Source organism: Sporisorium graminicola, chromosome SGRAM_18 (assembly GCF_005498985.1).
Source record: "Sporisorium graminicola strain CBS 10092 chromosome SGRAM_18, whole genome shotgun sequence".
NCBI lineage: Eukaryota > Fungi > Basidiomycota > Ustilaginomycetes > Ustilaginales > Ustilaginaceae > Sporisorium > Sporisorium graminicola.
This window is the reverse complement of record NC_043727.1, coordinates 313,194-329,483: the sequence shown is the minus strand read 5'-3', so window position 1 is coordinate 329,483 and position 16,290 is coordinate 313,194. Positions and strand designations below refer to the sequence as shown.

The following is a 16,290-nucleotide window of genomic DNA, read 5'->3' as shown; positions in this document are numbered from 1 at the left end:
TGTCCCATCTCTGCCTTCTCCACGTAACTCTATCCAATCACCTTCCCCCTCATTCTCTCTCACTCCTCCGACCTACCACCATCCCCGTTCGGCTTTCTTCCTTTGGTTCGCATCCATTATAGCTTAGCTCCCTCTCGTTAGCTCCCTCTCTCAAGTTACGTCTCAACAGGCAAAAGCCATACGATCCGTGCCACGAAGCATTTTTCAGAACAGTTCGGCACAAGATCTCAGCCACTCTCCTGCATATAGCTCGTCGTTATCTCAAAGTCTTTCTGCATACACTAAGTCTACTTGACCGGCCACTACTTCGCTTCCAGTCTCTAGCACACTTTAGTTGTCAACAATTCCAAGACCACCAACTTTCGCGCACTTTCAGCTCCATCCACGGTTCCGATACCAACATGGCTACCGCAGAATACATCGGAGCGCTCATCTCGCTTGTCTCCAAATCCGACATCCGATACCAAGGTCTCCTCGCCTCGATCAACCCGGAACAGGCCACCATCGCGCTCGAAAAGGTCCGATCATGGGGCACCGAAGGTCGTGTCTCTGCGCAGGGCAGGCCGCAAGAGGAGATCCCAGCCAGCGACCACGTCTATGAATACATCATGTTCCGCGCTGCCGACGTCAAGGACCTCAAGATTGACGATCCAAACCCGCCCAAGCAGCAGCCCACACCTCCTCAGCCTGCGCTCAATGATCCCGCCATTCTCAACGTAAGTCTTGCTTCAACATTGTCTGCAAGGACAAGCTGTCCCCGAGGGTTCGAGGGATGCGAGCTTTCCATATGATGAACTACTTACGGATGTAAAACTGTCCTTCGGGACTTGTCATTTGTCCGAGAGCGCAAAACCGTGTGGATCTTTCCGTTGCCTTCCTACTGATTCTAGCTGCCCATGGCCCTCGGGAGCTCTACTTGCAGACGTGTATTTTGCAGCAGATTTGGCTAGAGCGCTGCTTACTAACAATCCCGATTGCACTCTATGTCTCCTTCTGTTTCTGCCTTTGAACGCAATAGTCGTCGGCCCCAGGTTCCGGCGGCTTTGCACCTCCAGGCGGCATGTATGGGACGATGCCACCGCCGCCTCTTGGCGTCCCACAATTTCCAGGCGCACCTGGCTTCGGTCCACCTCCTCCTCAGTTCAATGGAGGAGCTGGCGCGCCTCCCCGAAAGTCGCCCGTCCCGCCTTCGCAAAGCAAAACAGCACCCGCAGTATCTTCTGCCGCATCCGACTTGGCAAAGCAGCAGCCAGCCAAGGGAGAAGGAGAATCGAGTGCAGACAAGGTGCTCGAGGAGATGTCAAAATTGAGTGTCTCCAAACCTGCTCCCGCGAACGAACCCGCCGCTTCGCCATCGTCGCTCCCGCCTGCAGCGCATCACCTTCCAGCAATCCCACACGCCGCCACTGCGGCTGCCAAAGCTGCCGAGCACACGGACCGCCGCGCTGGCGGTACGGGCGGCGCTGGCGGTTCGCGGGGAGCACACAACAATAACAACAATAGTAACAATAACCGCAACCGAGTACAGCAGCACAACAGTGACATCAGCGGGCCCAGCATGCCCAACCGGGAATTTGACTTCGAGTCGGCCAATGCCAAGTTTCAAAAGCACAAGGAAGCGGGGGTCGAAGAGGCTGACGGCTCTGCGGTTGCGGGACATGCCTCCTCGGCAAGCGTCGCCAACGGTGGTTCGGGTGGATTGCTGGAAGCGATCCCACCGCCATCCTCGGAAAGCCCCGGCAACTTCTACGACAAGAAATCGGGCTTCTTTGACAACATCTCATCCGAAATCAAGGAGAGGTATGAGCGCAACGATCCGCGCTCGCAGACGACGCCGGACGAAGCAGGCGGAAGCGGTGGCGGCTTCTTTGATACTCCTGGTGGTCGCGGTGGTCGCGGAGGAGGCCGAGGTGGCGGTGGACGTGGTCGAGGTCGCGCCAACCGGATTGCAGAGGAAATGAGGAACATGCAGACTTTCGGTGATACTGGTGCCAGCGTTGGTGGTGGTGGGAGGGGAGGTCGTGGTCGAGGCGGCCGTGGTGGACACAGAGGCGGCCGTGGACGTGGCGGTGGAGGAGGGGGACAGAGAGGCGCAAACGGCGGCGGAGCGAGTGGCTTCTCCAACACGGCACCTATGCGTCTTGGTTAACAGGCGGAACCCAGCGATCCGTTGCGCAAATCCACATCACTTATACCACAGCTGCACTCTTCACCCACCCATACCCCGGGTCTCACTGCTTTTATGATTTTCTCTTGACCTTCAATGCACAGACATGGGCAAACATGGATTGCCACGATGCATCGGGGAGGCGCGATGTGACTGACGGTGAGTTGGTTGAGAACAGTGAAATGTGCAAGTTTGTATGGAACAAAGGTGTGCGTGCGAGGCTTGAGTCAGGCTGGACTGCATCCATGCGTTGCGTGCGAGTCAGGAGAGTGGTGGTACAGTATACGCAGGTGGAGAGTGCGTGCAGCTTTGAGGAGGTTGTGGGTTTCGTGTGAACAGGACAGTCGAGGAGGTGTTGATTGCTGGTGTTGGCAGGACGTTTCCTTGGACGTCTGTGTGCTTCGCAGACCGCTGCAGCGTGCGACTTGATTGCGTCTTTGCTGCGGCCGGGGGACCGGATTGATTCGAACCTGGCTCCAGTATGCACTCGCTTTTGGATGAGTGATTGCGGCGGCTGGCCGGGCTCGGCTAGAGCCTCTGCTGGACCTCGCCCTTGACCTGCTGTGCCTTGGCCTGGGCCTTGTCGAAGGCACCCTTTGTCTCGCGCTCGATCTGGCCGACGACGTCGCCTCCCTTGCTGAGTCTCTGCACGTGGTGGGTGAGCAGACCAGCGGCGCCGCCGAGGCCAGCGCCGCCCAACAACCCGTTGATCAGCCCGGTGCGGCTGAGGAACAGTGCGGGCAGGACGAGGGCGCCGAGGACGCTGCCGATGAGGTGCAGGTCGTCCTGGCGGACGCGCTGGGCGTCGAGGCGCAACCCGGACGTGCGCGCCGCGAGAGACGGGTGGTCCAGCTGGCTCGCTGCCGCGTACCCCGCGACACTCCCCGCCGTGGCCCCCGCCAGCGGTGTGAGCCAGTTGTAGCGCGCCAGGCCGCGCAGCGAGAACCCGCGCCCCCTCGCCACTTGGACCAAGTAGAGCGGCGTGGCGGCAAGACACCCGTATTGCAAGCCTTGGATCGTATAGCGCCCAATGTAGTACGCCGAGTCCTCCTCGACCCCCGCCGCTTCCAGGTGCGATGTCAGCTGCTGCGACATTTGGTTATGCGTGTGTGTGTATATATAAAAGTGAGGGCTTGCGGAGAAATCGAGCGCGGTTTCGTATAAGGAGTTGCGGGATAGCGGATGCTTTTGCGGATGCGGATGAGATCGACTGCGATCGGTGTGCCAGTGTGGAGAGAGATGATGGAGCTGTGCAAAGGCAAGAGCAAAAAAGCAAGTGACGAGGTGGAGAAAAGATACAGAGCGACTGACGGCGGGGCGGCTGTCTCGGGTGCAAGCGGGGCAATCACCCAGTGTGTGGGTCTGTCTGTCTCTTGCTCTGTCGCTCGTGTCGCCGGTGACGTCGAGGCCCGACTGTCTCTCCTTTGTCGCCGCTGGGCTGGGCTGGGCTGTGGTGTGTGCGGCGTGTCCGAAAATAAACCCCCAATTTGCTTTCTCCACACTCGTCTCGACTGTGGTTAAAAAAGGAGATCTCCGAACAGCCATTTGGCTGACCATCTTCTCTCTCGAGAAGCCCCGGTGGCTTTCACTCGTAGACAATGTCATGGACCATTATAGAGACGACCAAAGGCTGGCCGATTGGACGTGCTTCGAGAATCGTCCGAACGACTCCCCAGCGAATGGCAGCTGTTGTAGAAACAGCGACTCCGGTCGCGTGAGCCCGCAACGGAGCCAGAAAGCGGAAAGACCCGCGCGTGCATACCCACAGCTCCGCTCAGAAGATCTTCTCATCCACATCCGACATTTCCGTCCCTCCAATCCCAGCCCACACGAACACACACTCTCACCCTTCTTGGTTACCATGAATGCACTACATCACGCAGGAGGATAGAACCCGGCATACAACACGATCGACGCGCAGTACTGGACCGCCAGATACGCCAGCACCCATCGTCGCACGCGCGCCGAGTGGCCAACAGCATGTGCAGCCCCCCACCACACCATAGGCATCCCGCCGGGTGTAGCTAGACGCAGAGCGATCTGGACGTGCGATGCGAAGAGTAGGATGCATCCGAGTGCGACGCCGTGAACGATGTACGGTGTCGCTTTGGGTGTTGTTGCCAGCGCCACAAGATCGGCCTCTGTGGTAGTGGCTGCAGGACGAGTGGTGGTCCGTGGGGCGAGCAACGACGCAGCGATATGCGACCAGCTACTTCGGCGGTAGAACACGCGCGCGGTATACGCTATGCACACAAGCACCGGCGCAGCGAGCATAAAGTTGGGCAGCTGCGCCGCTTGCCAGTACCGCCATACCCCCACGTGCCAGTAGTGCGACTGGACAAAGGCGTAGATGCTGGGTAGCCGATCCTCGCACCACGGTCGTGAAGCTTCAGCGAGACAGAACCGGCTGTACGCCCACGCTTGAAAGAGTACGCTGGGTGAGACGCAAACTGCCACCGACAGTACTAGCTTCAACGTGGCTGATACTGCCCTGCCCGACTGCGCCTCGGCGATGAGCTTGAACGCGAGGTAGCCGATCAGCAGCGTCCCGTTGGTGCGAAAGCTCGTGGCGATGGCAAACCAGAACGATACTACCAGTACTTGTGTCCATCCGAGTGCACTGCTGCTTTCGAGATGCAGCAGACCGACAAGACTGGCCAGGCTGAAAAAGCTCTCTGGTGTCGGTGAGGCCAGTGTGGTGCCTGCTGAGGGGGCAAACATGCTCAACACCGCAGCTGTGTATGCGAGCTGTGCATTCCTCGTAATCTTCCACGTAAGTCTGTACAGCAGCACCGGACTTACCGCCGCAGCCAGATTCGCAAACACCGTAGTCACCACAATTGCCGAGGTCGCACTCCACCCTCCATCGAGACTAGGTGTCAAGTATCCTGCCATCCGCAGCAGCCACACGATCCCCGGCTGAAACGCCAGCGACTGCTCCCACCCATATCCGCCCCTGTGAACGGCTTCTTTCGTAGCAGGAGAGGCAGACGCAACAAAGTAGATCGTGTCCCACCGAACTAGTGCAAGTGCCCACTTGAACCTGCCCGCCGACAGGCCATGCGTCGTGTCCGGATCTAGAGAGTATGAAAGCAGCTCGTGTGATGTATCAAATGCCTGTTGCGCGTGTGATGTGACGATGAGAAGTGTCACTGATGCCAAGCGGACTACGAGCGAGAGTTTCAAGAGTCGCGCTTGGACTGCGAGAAGCTTGCCGGATGTTGAGGATCCATGTTGAGCGGCGTAGCTCTGCGTAGCTGTCGCTGTAGCTGTAGCGGTAGCTATGGAAGACGGAGAGGATGAGGAGGAAGGCTGCAATGATGCAGCCTGTCGACGGTGAACCATTGACGACAGCGGATGTTGGTTGGCAAGGTGGAAAGGTAAAGTGTGGTTGCTGTTGGACCCTGAGTGACAGAAGAACTACAGCAAAAGTGCACAGTCCAACCGACGAACAGCAAAGTGGAGAAATTGGGCGCGAATTCTTCTTGTCGCACGGCACGCCACGTTGCTGGCGCCTGTCCATGGGACCCTGCTCGCCCCTTCCAACATAGCCTCCACGCAGTCACCGCCTCTCGCTCCTACCTGCCCTACCACATCTACGACTGTTCGTTGCAGGCATCTACTTTCTTAAGCCCACGAAGCAGAGGGGAATATCGGGGCAGCCCAGCAGTCGTCATCACAAGCACCAACCATGGGTGTGGCGTTCAGCTCGTTGTGGTCCTCGCTCTTCGGGTCGAAAGAGCTCAAGATCTGCATCCTTGGGTGAGCATCCCACAACAGTTGCCGCAGCAAGACGGAATCTAGACAGCTGAACCATCCTTTTTTTGGCCCTCACGCAGCCTCGACAATGCAGGCAAAACAACGCTCATGTACAAGATGACGCTCGGATCGGTCGTGTCCACTGCTCCAACTGTCGGGTCGAATACAGGTGCGTCGTTCCTCCTACTCTCTCCGCCCCTTCACAACCCTCACCCAACCCCAAGCTGACAGTTCTGTTCTATTCTTCACCACTATAACAGAGCAATTCGAATACAAGAACCTCAAGTTCATGCTCTGGGACGTCGGCGGGCAGACATCCCTCCGCACCTCCTGGACGTCGTACCTGGCCGCTACGGATGCGGTCATCTTTGTCCTGGACAGCAACGACCGCGAACGCGTCAACTTGGCACGCGAAGAGCTGCACCGCATCGCGCAGGATGAACAGGTGACCAAGGCGCCCATCCTGGTGTGGGCGAACAAGCAGGATATCAAGGGCGCCATGACGCCGGCCGAGATCTCGGAGAGTCTGGCGCTCACGGCGTTCCGCGAGAGGACATGGCAGATCTTTGGCTGCTCGGCGTTGACGGGCAAAGGGTTGACTGAGGGGTTGGATTGGCTAGCACATACGTTGGGGGCAAAGGGGTGAGCTGGCCGTGCGAGGTGCTTGATTTCGATCGAGCATGTTGCTGTGCCGCGCATCCCCGTCTCACGCTTCAGCGCCGATTGTTCATCGTGCCGGTGGACCTTGTAGATAGATTCTTGTTCTGGAGGACAGTACCATCAACGTTACTATTCGTGACTCGTCTTGTGCACGTAGCGTGGCTCTTCCGTGCTTGAGATCGTCCAGTGCTTGCTTCATGACACCTTGCTGGGGCTGCCGGACGGCTTGCACTCAAGTCCTAGGGGAAGGCATGGCCAGAAACCGTGTCTCAGCTGCAAGGCTTTTTCTGTCTCCACATCCATCGTAACCTCGAGCCAAACCTTCAAAATTGAATAATAAATTCGCCGGCGCCTTTTCTTTTTCAAACAACAATCTTCTCATCTCGCTCTCCTCTCCTCACCGTAACTCTACCAACCCCGCAATCGCTCACAATGGCACAACCACCATCACCACCACCTGCGGCACTAGCCCCGCACGAATCGCTCCCCGTACAGCCGGACGTCGAGTCGACCATCTCCGACATCATCTCGACCAACCGTCGCTCGGCAACCGCGTTTACCGTCTCGAAGCATTCCCGCGACGCCGCCAAGAACTGGGACAAGTTCTACAAGAACCACCAGGACAAGTTTTTCAAAGATCGGCATTGGACCAATCGCGAGTTTGGCTCTGAGCTGGGCTCTACAGCTACCGGCACTGGTGCCGCTGCCGGTGCTGGTGCCGGGGTGGGGTCTGGTGTGGATGTGAAGGGTAAGGCGAGGGGGGAGGACGATAGGGAGGAGGAGACGGAGATGGTGGCAGCGGGGGTTTCGGCGGGCGAAAGCGTGCTGCTCGAGGTCGGGTGTGGGGTGGGCAACATGCTGTACCCGCTGCTTTCGGCAAACGCCTCGCTCAAGGTGCACTGCTGCGACTTTTCCGCTCGTGCCGTCGACATGGTGCGCTCACATCCACTGTACGACCCCACCCGCGTCAATGCCTTCGTCTACGACCTGACCGAACCGCTCTCGACGCTCACCCCGCATCTTGCGCAACCCTGCTCCTGGCCACCAATCACGACGATCAGCCTGATCTTTGTGCTCTCGGCCATTCCCCCGCACCTGCACGCACACGTCCTGCGCTCCCTCGCCTCGCTCCTACCTCACGGCGGCCACATCCTCTTCCGCGACTACGCCTACGGCGACCTCTCCCAGGTGCGCTACCACACCAAAAAGGACGCCGCATGGGCCGAACCCAGCCTGCTCTCGGACGACCCGCAGCACAACTGGTACAAGCGCGGCGACAACACGTTCAACTACTTTTTCACCCAGCAGCAGCTCCAGCAGCTCGCCCAGAGCGTCGGGCTGGTCGGCGACGTCGAGACGCTCAGACGGACCGCCGTGAATCGCAAGAGCGAGGTCAACATGGAGAGGCGCTTTGTGCAGGCGAAATGGTACGTTGCGCCGTCGGACGGCAAGGCGTGAGACCGCCGAGTGTCGGCTGCAATACAAACAAAACCGCTTTTTAGCACTGTAGAGTCAGAGTCACCGTGAGATTCAAGTTGAGGCCAAAGCGTCCTCTCTGTCCATGACAGCTTTGTCTAGCTTGATGAGGATGGTGGTGCGGTTCGGGAATTGCGCAGTCGGCACCGTGTGCGCCGTCACTCTGGCAGGGAACCCTAACCCGTCCAGAGCGGCTTCGACCATGCCCGCGGTGATTGCCTCGACCGAGAGCTGCGACATGTCGTTGGGCACGCAAATGCTTTTGCTGAACGTAGGCACGTTGGTCGAGATCATATCTGCAGCCCCGATTCAAAAACAGAGAGGTTTCGGATCAGTATCGAACAACGCCTATCTCTCTCGGTGCACGTGTCGGTGGAGGGTTCATGTGCGGAAACTTACACTCGTCCGACCTGCCCGCTTCGGTGCTCCGCTCCAAACTGTCCGCCGCCCTCCCGAACGCCGCCTTCCAAAACCCCGAGTGGATCCACAGCAGCGTCGGCAACAGCCTCGTCTCGCGCTTCGGGTTCTTGGGATTGCTCGTCATCTCCTGCCTGTGCATCGTCATCGCCAGCACGCGCTGACCAATCGTGTAGCCGATCAGACTTAGCCGCTTCTCCAGGTCCGTCACGCCCGTCACGCGGTTCTGCGTGTAGCTCACCATCTCGCCGAACAGAAACGAGAGCGAGGAGAGCGCTACCTCGGCCGTGCGCGTCTTGTCGCGCGGGCGCTCGACGATGTCCGGTCCCGCTGCCGCGGATAAAGGCGAGGCGTAAGAGGTCGACGGCTCGTCGTACGAGGTGAAGGATGCAATGCGGCCGGCGATGCTCGGTGCTGTGGACGCTGTCGAGGGGTTGCGGTTGCCAGCAGTAGAGCCGGAGGTGGGGAAAGTTTTTCGATATGATGACGTCGTGGGCGAAAACAGCGCCGACTGGTGCGCAGAGCTCGCTGCACTCGATAGCACGCTCGCCGACGTTCGACGTGAAGAAAACGCCGGGGGGAGCGCATCCCCTGCCACACCCGTGAATGAGTACGATGCCGCCGACCCTGCGTCTCCCCCTAGCGTAGACGATGACGGCTGCTGAGCATACACGTGTGAAGAAGCAGAGGACGAACTCGCGTTAGTCTGCACTGAAAAGCGCTGTGATGCGCGCGGTGTAGTCGCCATCGTCTTCGCCAGCGGAACGGGCAACGCAAAGGAGGTGTCTGCTCAAAAGCTGTAGCCCCCTGGAGAGGCTAGACGGTGCTAAATGGCCCAACACGGAAGGTCTAAATAAGCGATGGAAGCAGAGAGTAGAAACGTCAAGTGGTGGTTGTGAGAAGGTTTGTTTCATGAGCGTCCAAAATATCCACAAAAAGGGCTCGTGCGCAAAATACTCGCGAAATCCTGCAACACACACAAGACCTTTCCAGCTCTACAACTCAATTCTCACAAGCCACAAAGCGTCAGGCCGGATGGTTACGAGGATGCTATTCCGCAGCTTCTACGACGGCTACAACAGCTCATCTCATGAAGAGCTCTTGTTGGAAGCGTTCGAGTTCGACTTGTTGTGTCGGTTTCCCTTGCCCCGATGTCCCCTGCCTCCCTTCTTGCCCGGCGTCGCCGAGCCGTTCTTGTTGCCCTGCTTCGATTGACTTGGCGTCGGCGGCGTCGCGGGAGCAGTCTTGCTCGCCCCTGTCTTTCCATCTTTGCTCGCTGTAGCGCTCTCTGCCTTGTCTTGCGGCGTAGTTTCCTCTTCCGTGATCGCGGTAAGAGTGGCAGACTCGGACGCATCGGTTAGAAGGTTGACGTCGGCGGCGGTTTGAGGAGAGACGCTTGCGTTGTCTGCCTTCGCAGGTTCCGCAGGAAGTACACTTTCCTGTGCTCCGGTCTCAGAGCTTTCGTCAGAGGAGGCTTCTGTCGTTGTGGCAACGATGGGCTGGAAATCACCTTCGGCACTGTCGGCTGGCGGCGCTCCTTCGTCTGCAGAGATCGACAGGTCTGCAGGCTTCGTCTTGGCTTCCTCCTCGGCAACAAGACTTGACAAAGCACTGGTGTCGGTCGAAGACGAGGATGAAGGTGTCTCGGATGCCGACGAGTCTTCTGAATCGCTTACGGCCGCGGCAGTCGGCGGCGAAACGGATGGTGCGGCTGTCTCGGTCACGTCGATACCGGATGCCGACGTGACAGTCGTCTTGGAAGAGATCGCGTCACCTTCTTCGATTCCTGTCGAGACAAGCGCAGGGGGAGCGGCCTCGGCCAGCATGTTTGGTCCCGCGCTCGTGGCAGGTTCGGCGGACGTAGGTAGGTCGACCTCGTCGATCGGCGTGATTTCGTCAGCATCCGAGGCGGCGGCCGCTGCTCCGCTCGCAGACTGAGTCGGCAGCGTGGTATGTGCTTGCGGTGCTGGTTCTGCCGGCGACGCCGCGGCGCGAAGCTCTTCAATCGATGATGGTGCTGTCTCGGCATCGTCCGCGGCAAAGACTTGCGGGAGCAAAGCGGTGGCTGAGGGGGCCAAAGAACCGGCGCCGTCATCATAGACCAGCACGTTCGGATCGCTTGCTCTTCGCCCGCGCCCTGTTTCGTTTTCGTCGTCGGCAAGGATCGCCTCTTCGATGATCTGGTCTTTGCGGCCAAGGATGGGTGTGATCTTGGGTGAGGCGCGGGAAGAAGGCGAGAGGGCTTTGTTCTCCAAGCTTTCTTCCCCAGACCGTGCCGTGGTCGACACTTGAAGTGCTTTGTAAGGCGGCTGGCCGCTTGCCTCTGCTGCGATGGCAGCTTCGTCGACGGTCAAGGAGGCACGTCGCTCAGCTTGCGATATTGGCGTTGGTGCAGCAGCGTGGGTCGACTCGAAGGAAGTAGCGTTCCCGGCGCCGGCTGCTGTTGAGACCAATGCGTCGCTCTTTTCCTTCAAGCCAAGCAGTTCCCGCAGGGTGTCGTTCTCCATCCGGAGCCTTTCTTCTTCTGTCAGCTGTTCGAGCGCCGCATCGGCACGCAAGGCGACGGGATCGGTCGTCTTGCCCGTGTATCCACCCGAGCCGTACCATCTGGGATCCTGCACCCAGCCACGCTTGGGTTTGCGTTGTGATGACGCACCATCGGTGTCTTCATCGTCGGACTCGGACTCGTCGCTGACTTCTCCATCCATAGACTGCATCGCCCTCCTGACTAGCCCGCCCAAATGCGTCAATGTGCCGCTAAAGGCAGTCTCTGCAGCAAGCGTCTGTTCTGCCGCAGCGTGCGTGGTTTGTGCAAGAAGCGATTCATAGTGCTGCGTGAGTTGCAAAGTGTGCTGTTGGGTGGAATGTGAGAAGCTGCGGAACTTGGACATGACGGTTTCGAGCGTGTTTTCATACTCGCGGAGCAGCACGGCTTGCTGCTTGTTTTCCTGGGACAGAGCAAGGTTCTCTTTGACGAGGTGAGCATTGAGCGCCTCGAGCTCGGACTCGAATTTCTCCTTGGACAGGTCGGTGTTGAATCGGCGTAGCGCAAAGCCTGTGCCTGAGTGGATGGCCTGGCCGCGCAGCTGATCCGCCTGCTGTTGTAGAGACTCGCAGAGCTGGCGATTGGCCTGAAGTTGGTTGGTGAGGTCCTCGATGAGAGACCATAGTCTCTGCATATCATCGCCATCCATCACGGTCATGGTGTGACCGATGCTTCACTGAAGCGAGTGGTAGCTCTCCCGAAAGCTGTTGAGAGAGGTCTCCGGACCGTTGCAGACTTGGTCGTTGGAAGCCTGTACTGAGTGCAGATGTACGAGCGCTCAGCCGGTATAGTTGCTTGCAGTTGCAGGATCAGCAAGAGATGCGATTCGCTGCTTTGAGTGACGGACAAGGAGAGGTGAAGGGTGCTTGGCCGTGAAGGATGACGGCTGGAACGTAGAGCGAGGAGTTAGGATGCATTGACTATGGAATCGACGAAAGCATGGGATTCGGAAATCGTCACTCTGCTTTTCGACTGTGCACCGATGCCACCCAGGCACGCGACTGCCACTCGTCTTTTGGTTGCAAAGCGCTATGCTGTGCCGCAATCTTGGCTCCCCCGCCGATTCACGTGATGGGTCTTCTGTACCACAGCACAAGGCGACATTGCAATTCCAATATTAAGCCAAGTCCAAGATAGTGCGAGACCAACACTCGCTCGCTCTTTGGCATCACGCAGGTCAAGTTCAAGTTGGTGCTCCACTTTCAAGTAACCACGCACTTTCGGTCCTCCTCTGCCCAGTTCCTTCTCCTCCTTTACCTTCACGTCATCTCGGCATTGCCGTTCTCAGCCTGACAAACGAACGCACTGCGTCTGTGGAGACACCGAATCGTTAGGGCCCACTCTCGACAGGCTATGAGCTGAGCTCGACTCGGATCGACCGTCGCGTTCGAGGGTGTCTTGTTTCGGCACCCTATCACCATGTCAAAAACCCAGGCTCAAGAGGCAGGATCGCCCGACTCGATCGCTGCCATCTCATCATCCTCGTCAGATGCCGAAATTGATGCTTTCCTCGCATGGGCCCAGGCAGTGCTTGGCGGCATCCCTGAAGCTTCCAAAGCAGTGAAAAAGGTGGCGGACCTCGCGGACGGTGTTGCTCTCTTCCACATCCTCTCCGACATAGATCCGGTCCTCTTTCGCAATCCTCATACTGGCGACACAAAGGATAACTGGGTGCTCACCATCGGCACCCTCAAGCGTCTATACAAGCTCATGATGCAGTTTTACTCGCAGAGCCTCCAATGTGCTTCCACCGCGCTGCCCTCTCCCGATCTCAACGCTATTGCACGCTCTGCCGACCCGCAGGAACTCGCCAAACTCTGCCTGCTTGCCATCGGTATTGCTGTTCGTAGCGAGAAGAATGAGACCCACATCTCTGCAATCCAGACGCTCGACCAAACACATCAGCACCAGCTCATGGTGTCGATAGAGCGCATCATGACCTACATCAATCAAGGACAAGAAGAGTTCCAAGCCGCATCCAACCCCGACGATTCCGTATCCTCTTCCGTCGCCGACGGGCAAGCTGACGATCTGGAAACAAAACATCAGGGCAAGTCGACCACGCAGCTTGCCTCTGAGCTCGAAGCCGTGCAGGCGCAGAAGGACGATGTCGACAAGTCCTACCTGCTTCTGCTCGAAGCTCATCGCGGACTCGAAAATCAATTTCAAGACCTGCAGACCGAGAAGGACGAGCTAGCAGCAGCACATCAAGCACACAAGAAGCGCGTCGAGGAGGAACGCAACGAGCAGGCCGATGTGCTCATGCGACAGGAGATCGAAAAGCTCAAGAATGATCTGCGTCGAAGCGAGGATGCTCTCGCCGAGCTCGAGACCGACAACGAAAAGCTGCTCCACTCAGCTGAAGAGAGCACGCGCAAGAACGACGAGCTACAAAAGAGCGCAGAAGAGGCGGTCAAGCTCAGGGATCAGATCGAAGAGTACAGGCACGCTGCGGATCGGCTCCAAAAAGCAGAGAACGCCATCGAAAAATACAAGAAGAAGCTCGAGGAGGGTGCTGATATCCGGCGTCAGCTCAAGTCATTGGAGGACCAGAACGCCGAACTCGTCGATCGCAACGCCAAGCTAGAAGACGAGTACAAGCGAGTCTCTGCCTTTAAACCGCTTATGGACTCGTACAAGACCCAGATCGCTGACCTCGAATCCAAAGCTTCCAACCTCCAGCGCGACCTGACCACGTCCAAGTACGAGCAAGAGCAGATCCTCTCGCGCCTCAAGGCATCCGAAGACCAGCGTGCCGCCGCGAAAGAAGAAATGGAGCTGTACCAGGAGCGAGTCAAGGAGCTCGAGCTGGGAGGCGACACGCCCGTCACAAAGCGCAAGCAGCTCGTAAGCCGCAACTCGAATGCCTCTGCCAACGGCGTCGACGGTCTCATCGCAGCGGACGCCAGCAGAGCCACTTCTGAGGGCGATGACGAGCTGGACGACGATGGCGACGACATCCTAGACCGTTCGGGCGAACTCGAGGACGCACTCAGCGGCACCACGATGACCGATCTCAAACTCCAGGTGCGCAAGCTTTCGCGCGAGCTCGAGGCGGCCAAGACCAACAAAGCGGATCAATCGCGCCTCATTGTGCTCGAGAACCTGCTCGAGGATGCACAGCGCATGAAAGCGCGCTACGAGGCCGACTACCTGCGCGAGCATCGCGACAAGATGGTGTTGCAGAACCAGCTGGAAGCCATCCGAAGCGGCAAATCAGACTTGGGCGACGGCACCGAGGCCGCATTCGCATTGCGCTTGCGACTCAACCAAGTGGTCGAGGAGCTGGATGTGGCCAAGCGTCGAGTGACGGAGCTGGAAGTGCAAAACGAACAAGTCGCACGCGAGCTGACGGTGGCCAAGTCGGATCTAACGTTGGTGAACAAGGACCAGGTGGACATTCTACATTCGCTGCGCGCCTCGATCGACGCCGACAAGGACGAGCTGGAAGCCAGTGTCAAGAAACTCAAGACGGAACTGGCATCTGTCAATGAACAGAACCGCATGTACATGGCGCAGGTGAATGCGCTGCTCATGGAGAAGGTGGATCTGCAAGCCGAGGGGATTGGGCAGCGCGACGAAGCACTCAAACGCGAACGCACGCTGGGCGAGTTGCAGACACGTCTCAAGGGCAAGAGCCTTCCCAAGGAGGTGGAGGACATGGTGGCGAGCTTGCAGAGTGAGGCGCTGGGCTCTACGCGCGATCTGAAAGCGCTGCAGGAGCGGTTCGCCAAGGCCAAGACATTTATCAAGCAGCAGGACAAGATGATCAAGGAAAAGGATCGAAGCCTCGCAGCGGCTGCGGCGGCTGGGAGTCTAGTGGGTACGCGAGGTACGCTAGATGGCGACGTTAGCACCGATGCGCTGGAGCGAGAAAACAGGACGTTGCGCGAAGAGCTGCGGAATCGAAATCGCGAGCAGAGGCTCATGATGTCGGCCTACCAGGAGCTGGGCCGACGCTACATGGTGGAGCTCGAGTCTGGGCGCAACCCGAGTGGCGGCAGTGGCGGTGGTGGTGGAGGTGGGCGAGGCGGCAGTGGCGGGATGGGCGGTGGCGGCGTGTACGGAAGGTCGACCTCGGCGTCGTTCGCGGCTGGCGGAGTGCGAGCGTTGACCGGTGCCAGTTCGCCCGGTCGGAGCTGGCTCGCCAATCAACGCCAAATGGTGAATCCGACGCTCCAAGTAGCGAGTCGCAGATGAGATCAGACGTCGCATTTATACCCCCCCTGGACTCTTATCCTTGCGGATGGGCTCACTCACAGGAGCGTCATATCAATGGAGCGATCTTCACAACTATATCGCTGTGTGAGCGAGCATTCGAAACGCGACGGTGAGGCACGAACGCGGGCGAAGAATTATGTGTAGTGGCTAGCTGGCTGGCTGTCTGTCTCGGGCTTAAGCTGTCAAAATCAAGGCCACTCAATAGGGAGCTGGGGTTCGTAGATTGCCGAGAGTTTGCCACACCTTGGAGTCTTTACACCAGCTAGATCCTGCGAAAGAGAGGTGACGCCGGCAGAAGATCAAGAGCAAAGTCGGAACCGGGTCAGCACCGGCAAAGCGAGCAAATCAAACAGGCCTGCAGTGGAAGATTTCTGTGCAGCGCAAGTTGGCGCTGTGTCGGCAACACTGCGAGGCTACAGTGATGGTTCCGGCGTGCTCTTGCCGAGCTTCAGCTCTTGTTGTCCCTCCTCGTCTAATACAGTGCTTCCTTCTCCGTCCACTCACTTCAGTGACGAGACAGACTCGACAGGCCGAGCACAGATACTGGATGAGATGATCTGGTGGTGTTGGTGGGAATCAGATTCGCAGAAGTGCTATAAGCTGTGTCCACCAACCTCGATCCAAAAATCCATTCTCCGCTTTGGCACTGCCTACTGCCGAATTGCACCAACGACGCGTCTGCCTGTGTCTCTGTCTGACTGCTTTGGAATTCTTTATGCAAGGCAAGCGTGTGTGCGGATGTGCAACTGCTCCGAGCTGCTCCGCTGATTGCCTGCGTTGGCAGTTCCACGGAGTTGATGCGCTCGTTGCTCCTTGACGGCCCGCCCCGAATCCATTGGAAGGCCGCAGCGGCATTCTCATCTTGATCGATTAGGCCAACGCCGCCCGGCGCTGCTCAAAGCCAAGTCTTCTACTCGCCTCACCCGCTCTCACAGAAGGTTTGTGGAAAAGTATACTTCGCTATTGGGTCAGGCTCGACAAGGTGGTCTGGTCTGCACATCAAGCTCGCATGATGTCAAGAAAGCGGCTTTTGTGCGGGGCCCAG

General features: G+C 58.3%; 8 protein-coding genes across 8 annotated transcripts; 4 read left to right on the top strand and 4 right to left on the bottom strand.

Moving 5' to 3' along the window:
* Positions 1-401: 401 nt before the first annotated feature.
* EX895_002918 (uncharacterized protein) lies at positions 402-2,149 on the top strand (the record flags this gene model as incomplete). The annotated part of the gene is made up of 2 exons (XM_029883516.1): positions 402-716; positions 1,019-2,149. 2 exons carry the CDS (start codon positions 402-404, stop codon positions 2,147-2,149), a joined length of 1,446 nt encoding a protein of 481 aa, XP_029740193.1.
* Positions 2,150-2,695: 546 nt separating this feature from the next.
* On the bottom strand, positions 2,696-3,262 carry EX895_002917 (uncharacterized protein; the record flags this gene model as incomplete). The annotated part of the gene is made up of 1 exon (XM_029883515.1): positions 2,696-3,262. One exon carries the CDS (start codon positions 3,260-3,262, stop codon positions 2,696-2,698), a length of 567 nt encoding a protein of 188 aa, XP_029740192.1.
* A 780-nt stretch (positions 3,263-4,042) lies between these two features.
* EX895_002916 (uncharacterized protein) lies at positions 4,043-4,888 on the bottom strand (the record flags this gene model as incomplete). The annotated part of the gene is made up of 1 exon (XM_029883514.1): positions 4,043-4,888. The coding sequence occupies one exon, from the start codon at positions 4,886-4,888 to the stop codon at positions 4,043-4,045; it is 846 nt and encodes a 281-aa protein (XP_029740191.1).
* Positions 4,889-5,858: 970 nt separating this feature from the next.
* EX895_002915 (uncharacterized protein) lies at positions 5,859-6,572 on the top strand (the record flags this gene model as incomplete). The annotated part of the gene is made up of 3 exons (XM_029883513.1): positions 5,859-5,929; positions 6,007-6,095; positions 6,187-6,572. 3 exons carry the CDS (start codon positions 5,859-5,861, stop codon positions 6,570-6,572), a joined length of 546 nt encoding a protein of 181 aa, XP_029740190.1.
* A 446-nt stretch (positions 6,573-7,018) lies between these two features.
* EX895_002914 (uncharacterized protein) lies at positions 7,019-8,044 on the top strand (the record flags this gene model as incomplete). The annotated part of the gene is made up of 1 exon (XM_029883512.1): positions 7,019-8,044. One exon carries the CDS (start codon positions 7,019-7,021, stop codon positions 8,042-8,044), a length of 1,026 nt encoding a protein of 341 aa, XP_029740189.1.
* A 72-nt stretch (positions 8,045-8,116) lies between these two features.
* Positions 8,117-9,227, bottom strand: EX895_002913 (uncharacterized protein; the record flags this gene model as incomplete). Its single annotated transcript, XM_029883511.1, has 2 exons — positions 8,117-8,358; positions 8,462-9,227. The coding sequence occupies 2 exons, from the start codon at positions 9,225-9,227 to the stop codon at positions 8,117-8,119; spliced, it is 1,008 nt and encodes a 335-aa protein (XP_029740188.1).
* Positions 9,228-9,567: 340 nt separating this feature from the next.
* EX895_002912 (uncharacterized protein) lies at positions 9,568-11,682 on the bottom strand (the record flags this gene model as incomplete). Its single annotated transcript, XM_029883510.1, has 1 exon — positions 9,568-11,682. The coding sequence occupies one exon, from the start codon at positions 11,680-11,682 to the stop codon at positions 9,568-9,570; it is 2,115 nt and encodes a 704-aa protein (XP_029740187.1).
* A 761-nt stretch (positions 11,683-12,443) lies between these two features.
* EX895_002911 (uncharacterized protein) lies at positions 12,444-15,224 on the top strand (the record flags this gene model as incomplete). Its single annotated transcript, XM_029883509.1, has 1 exon — positions 12,444-15,224. The coding sequence occupies one exon, from the start codon at positions 12,444-12,446 to the stop codon at positions 15,222-15,224; it is 2,781 nt and encodes a 926-aa protein (XP_029740186.1).
* Between the last annotated feature and the right edge of the window lie 1,066 nt (positions 15,225-16,290).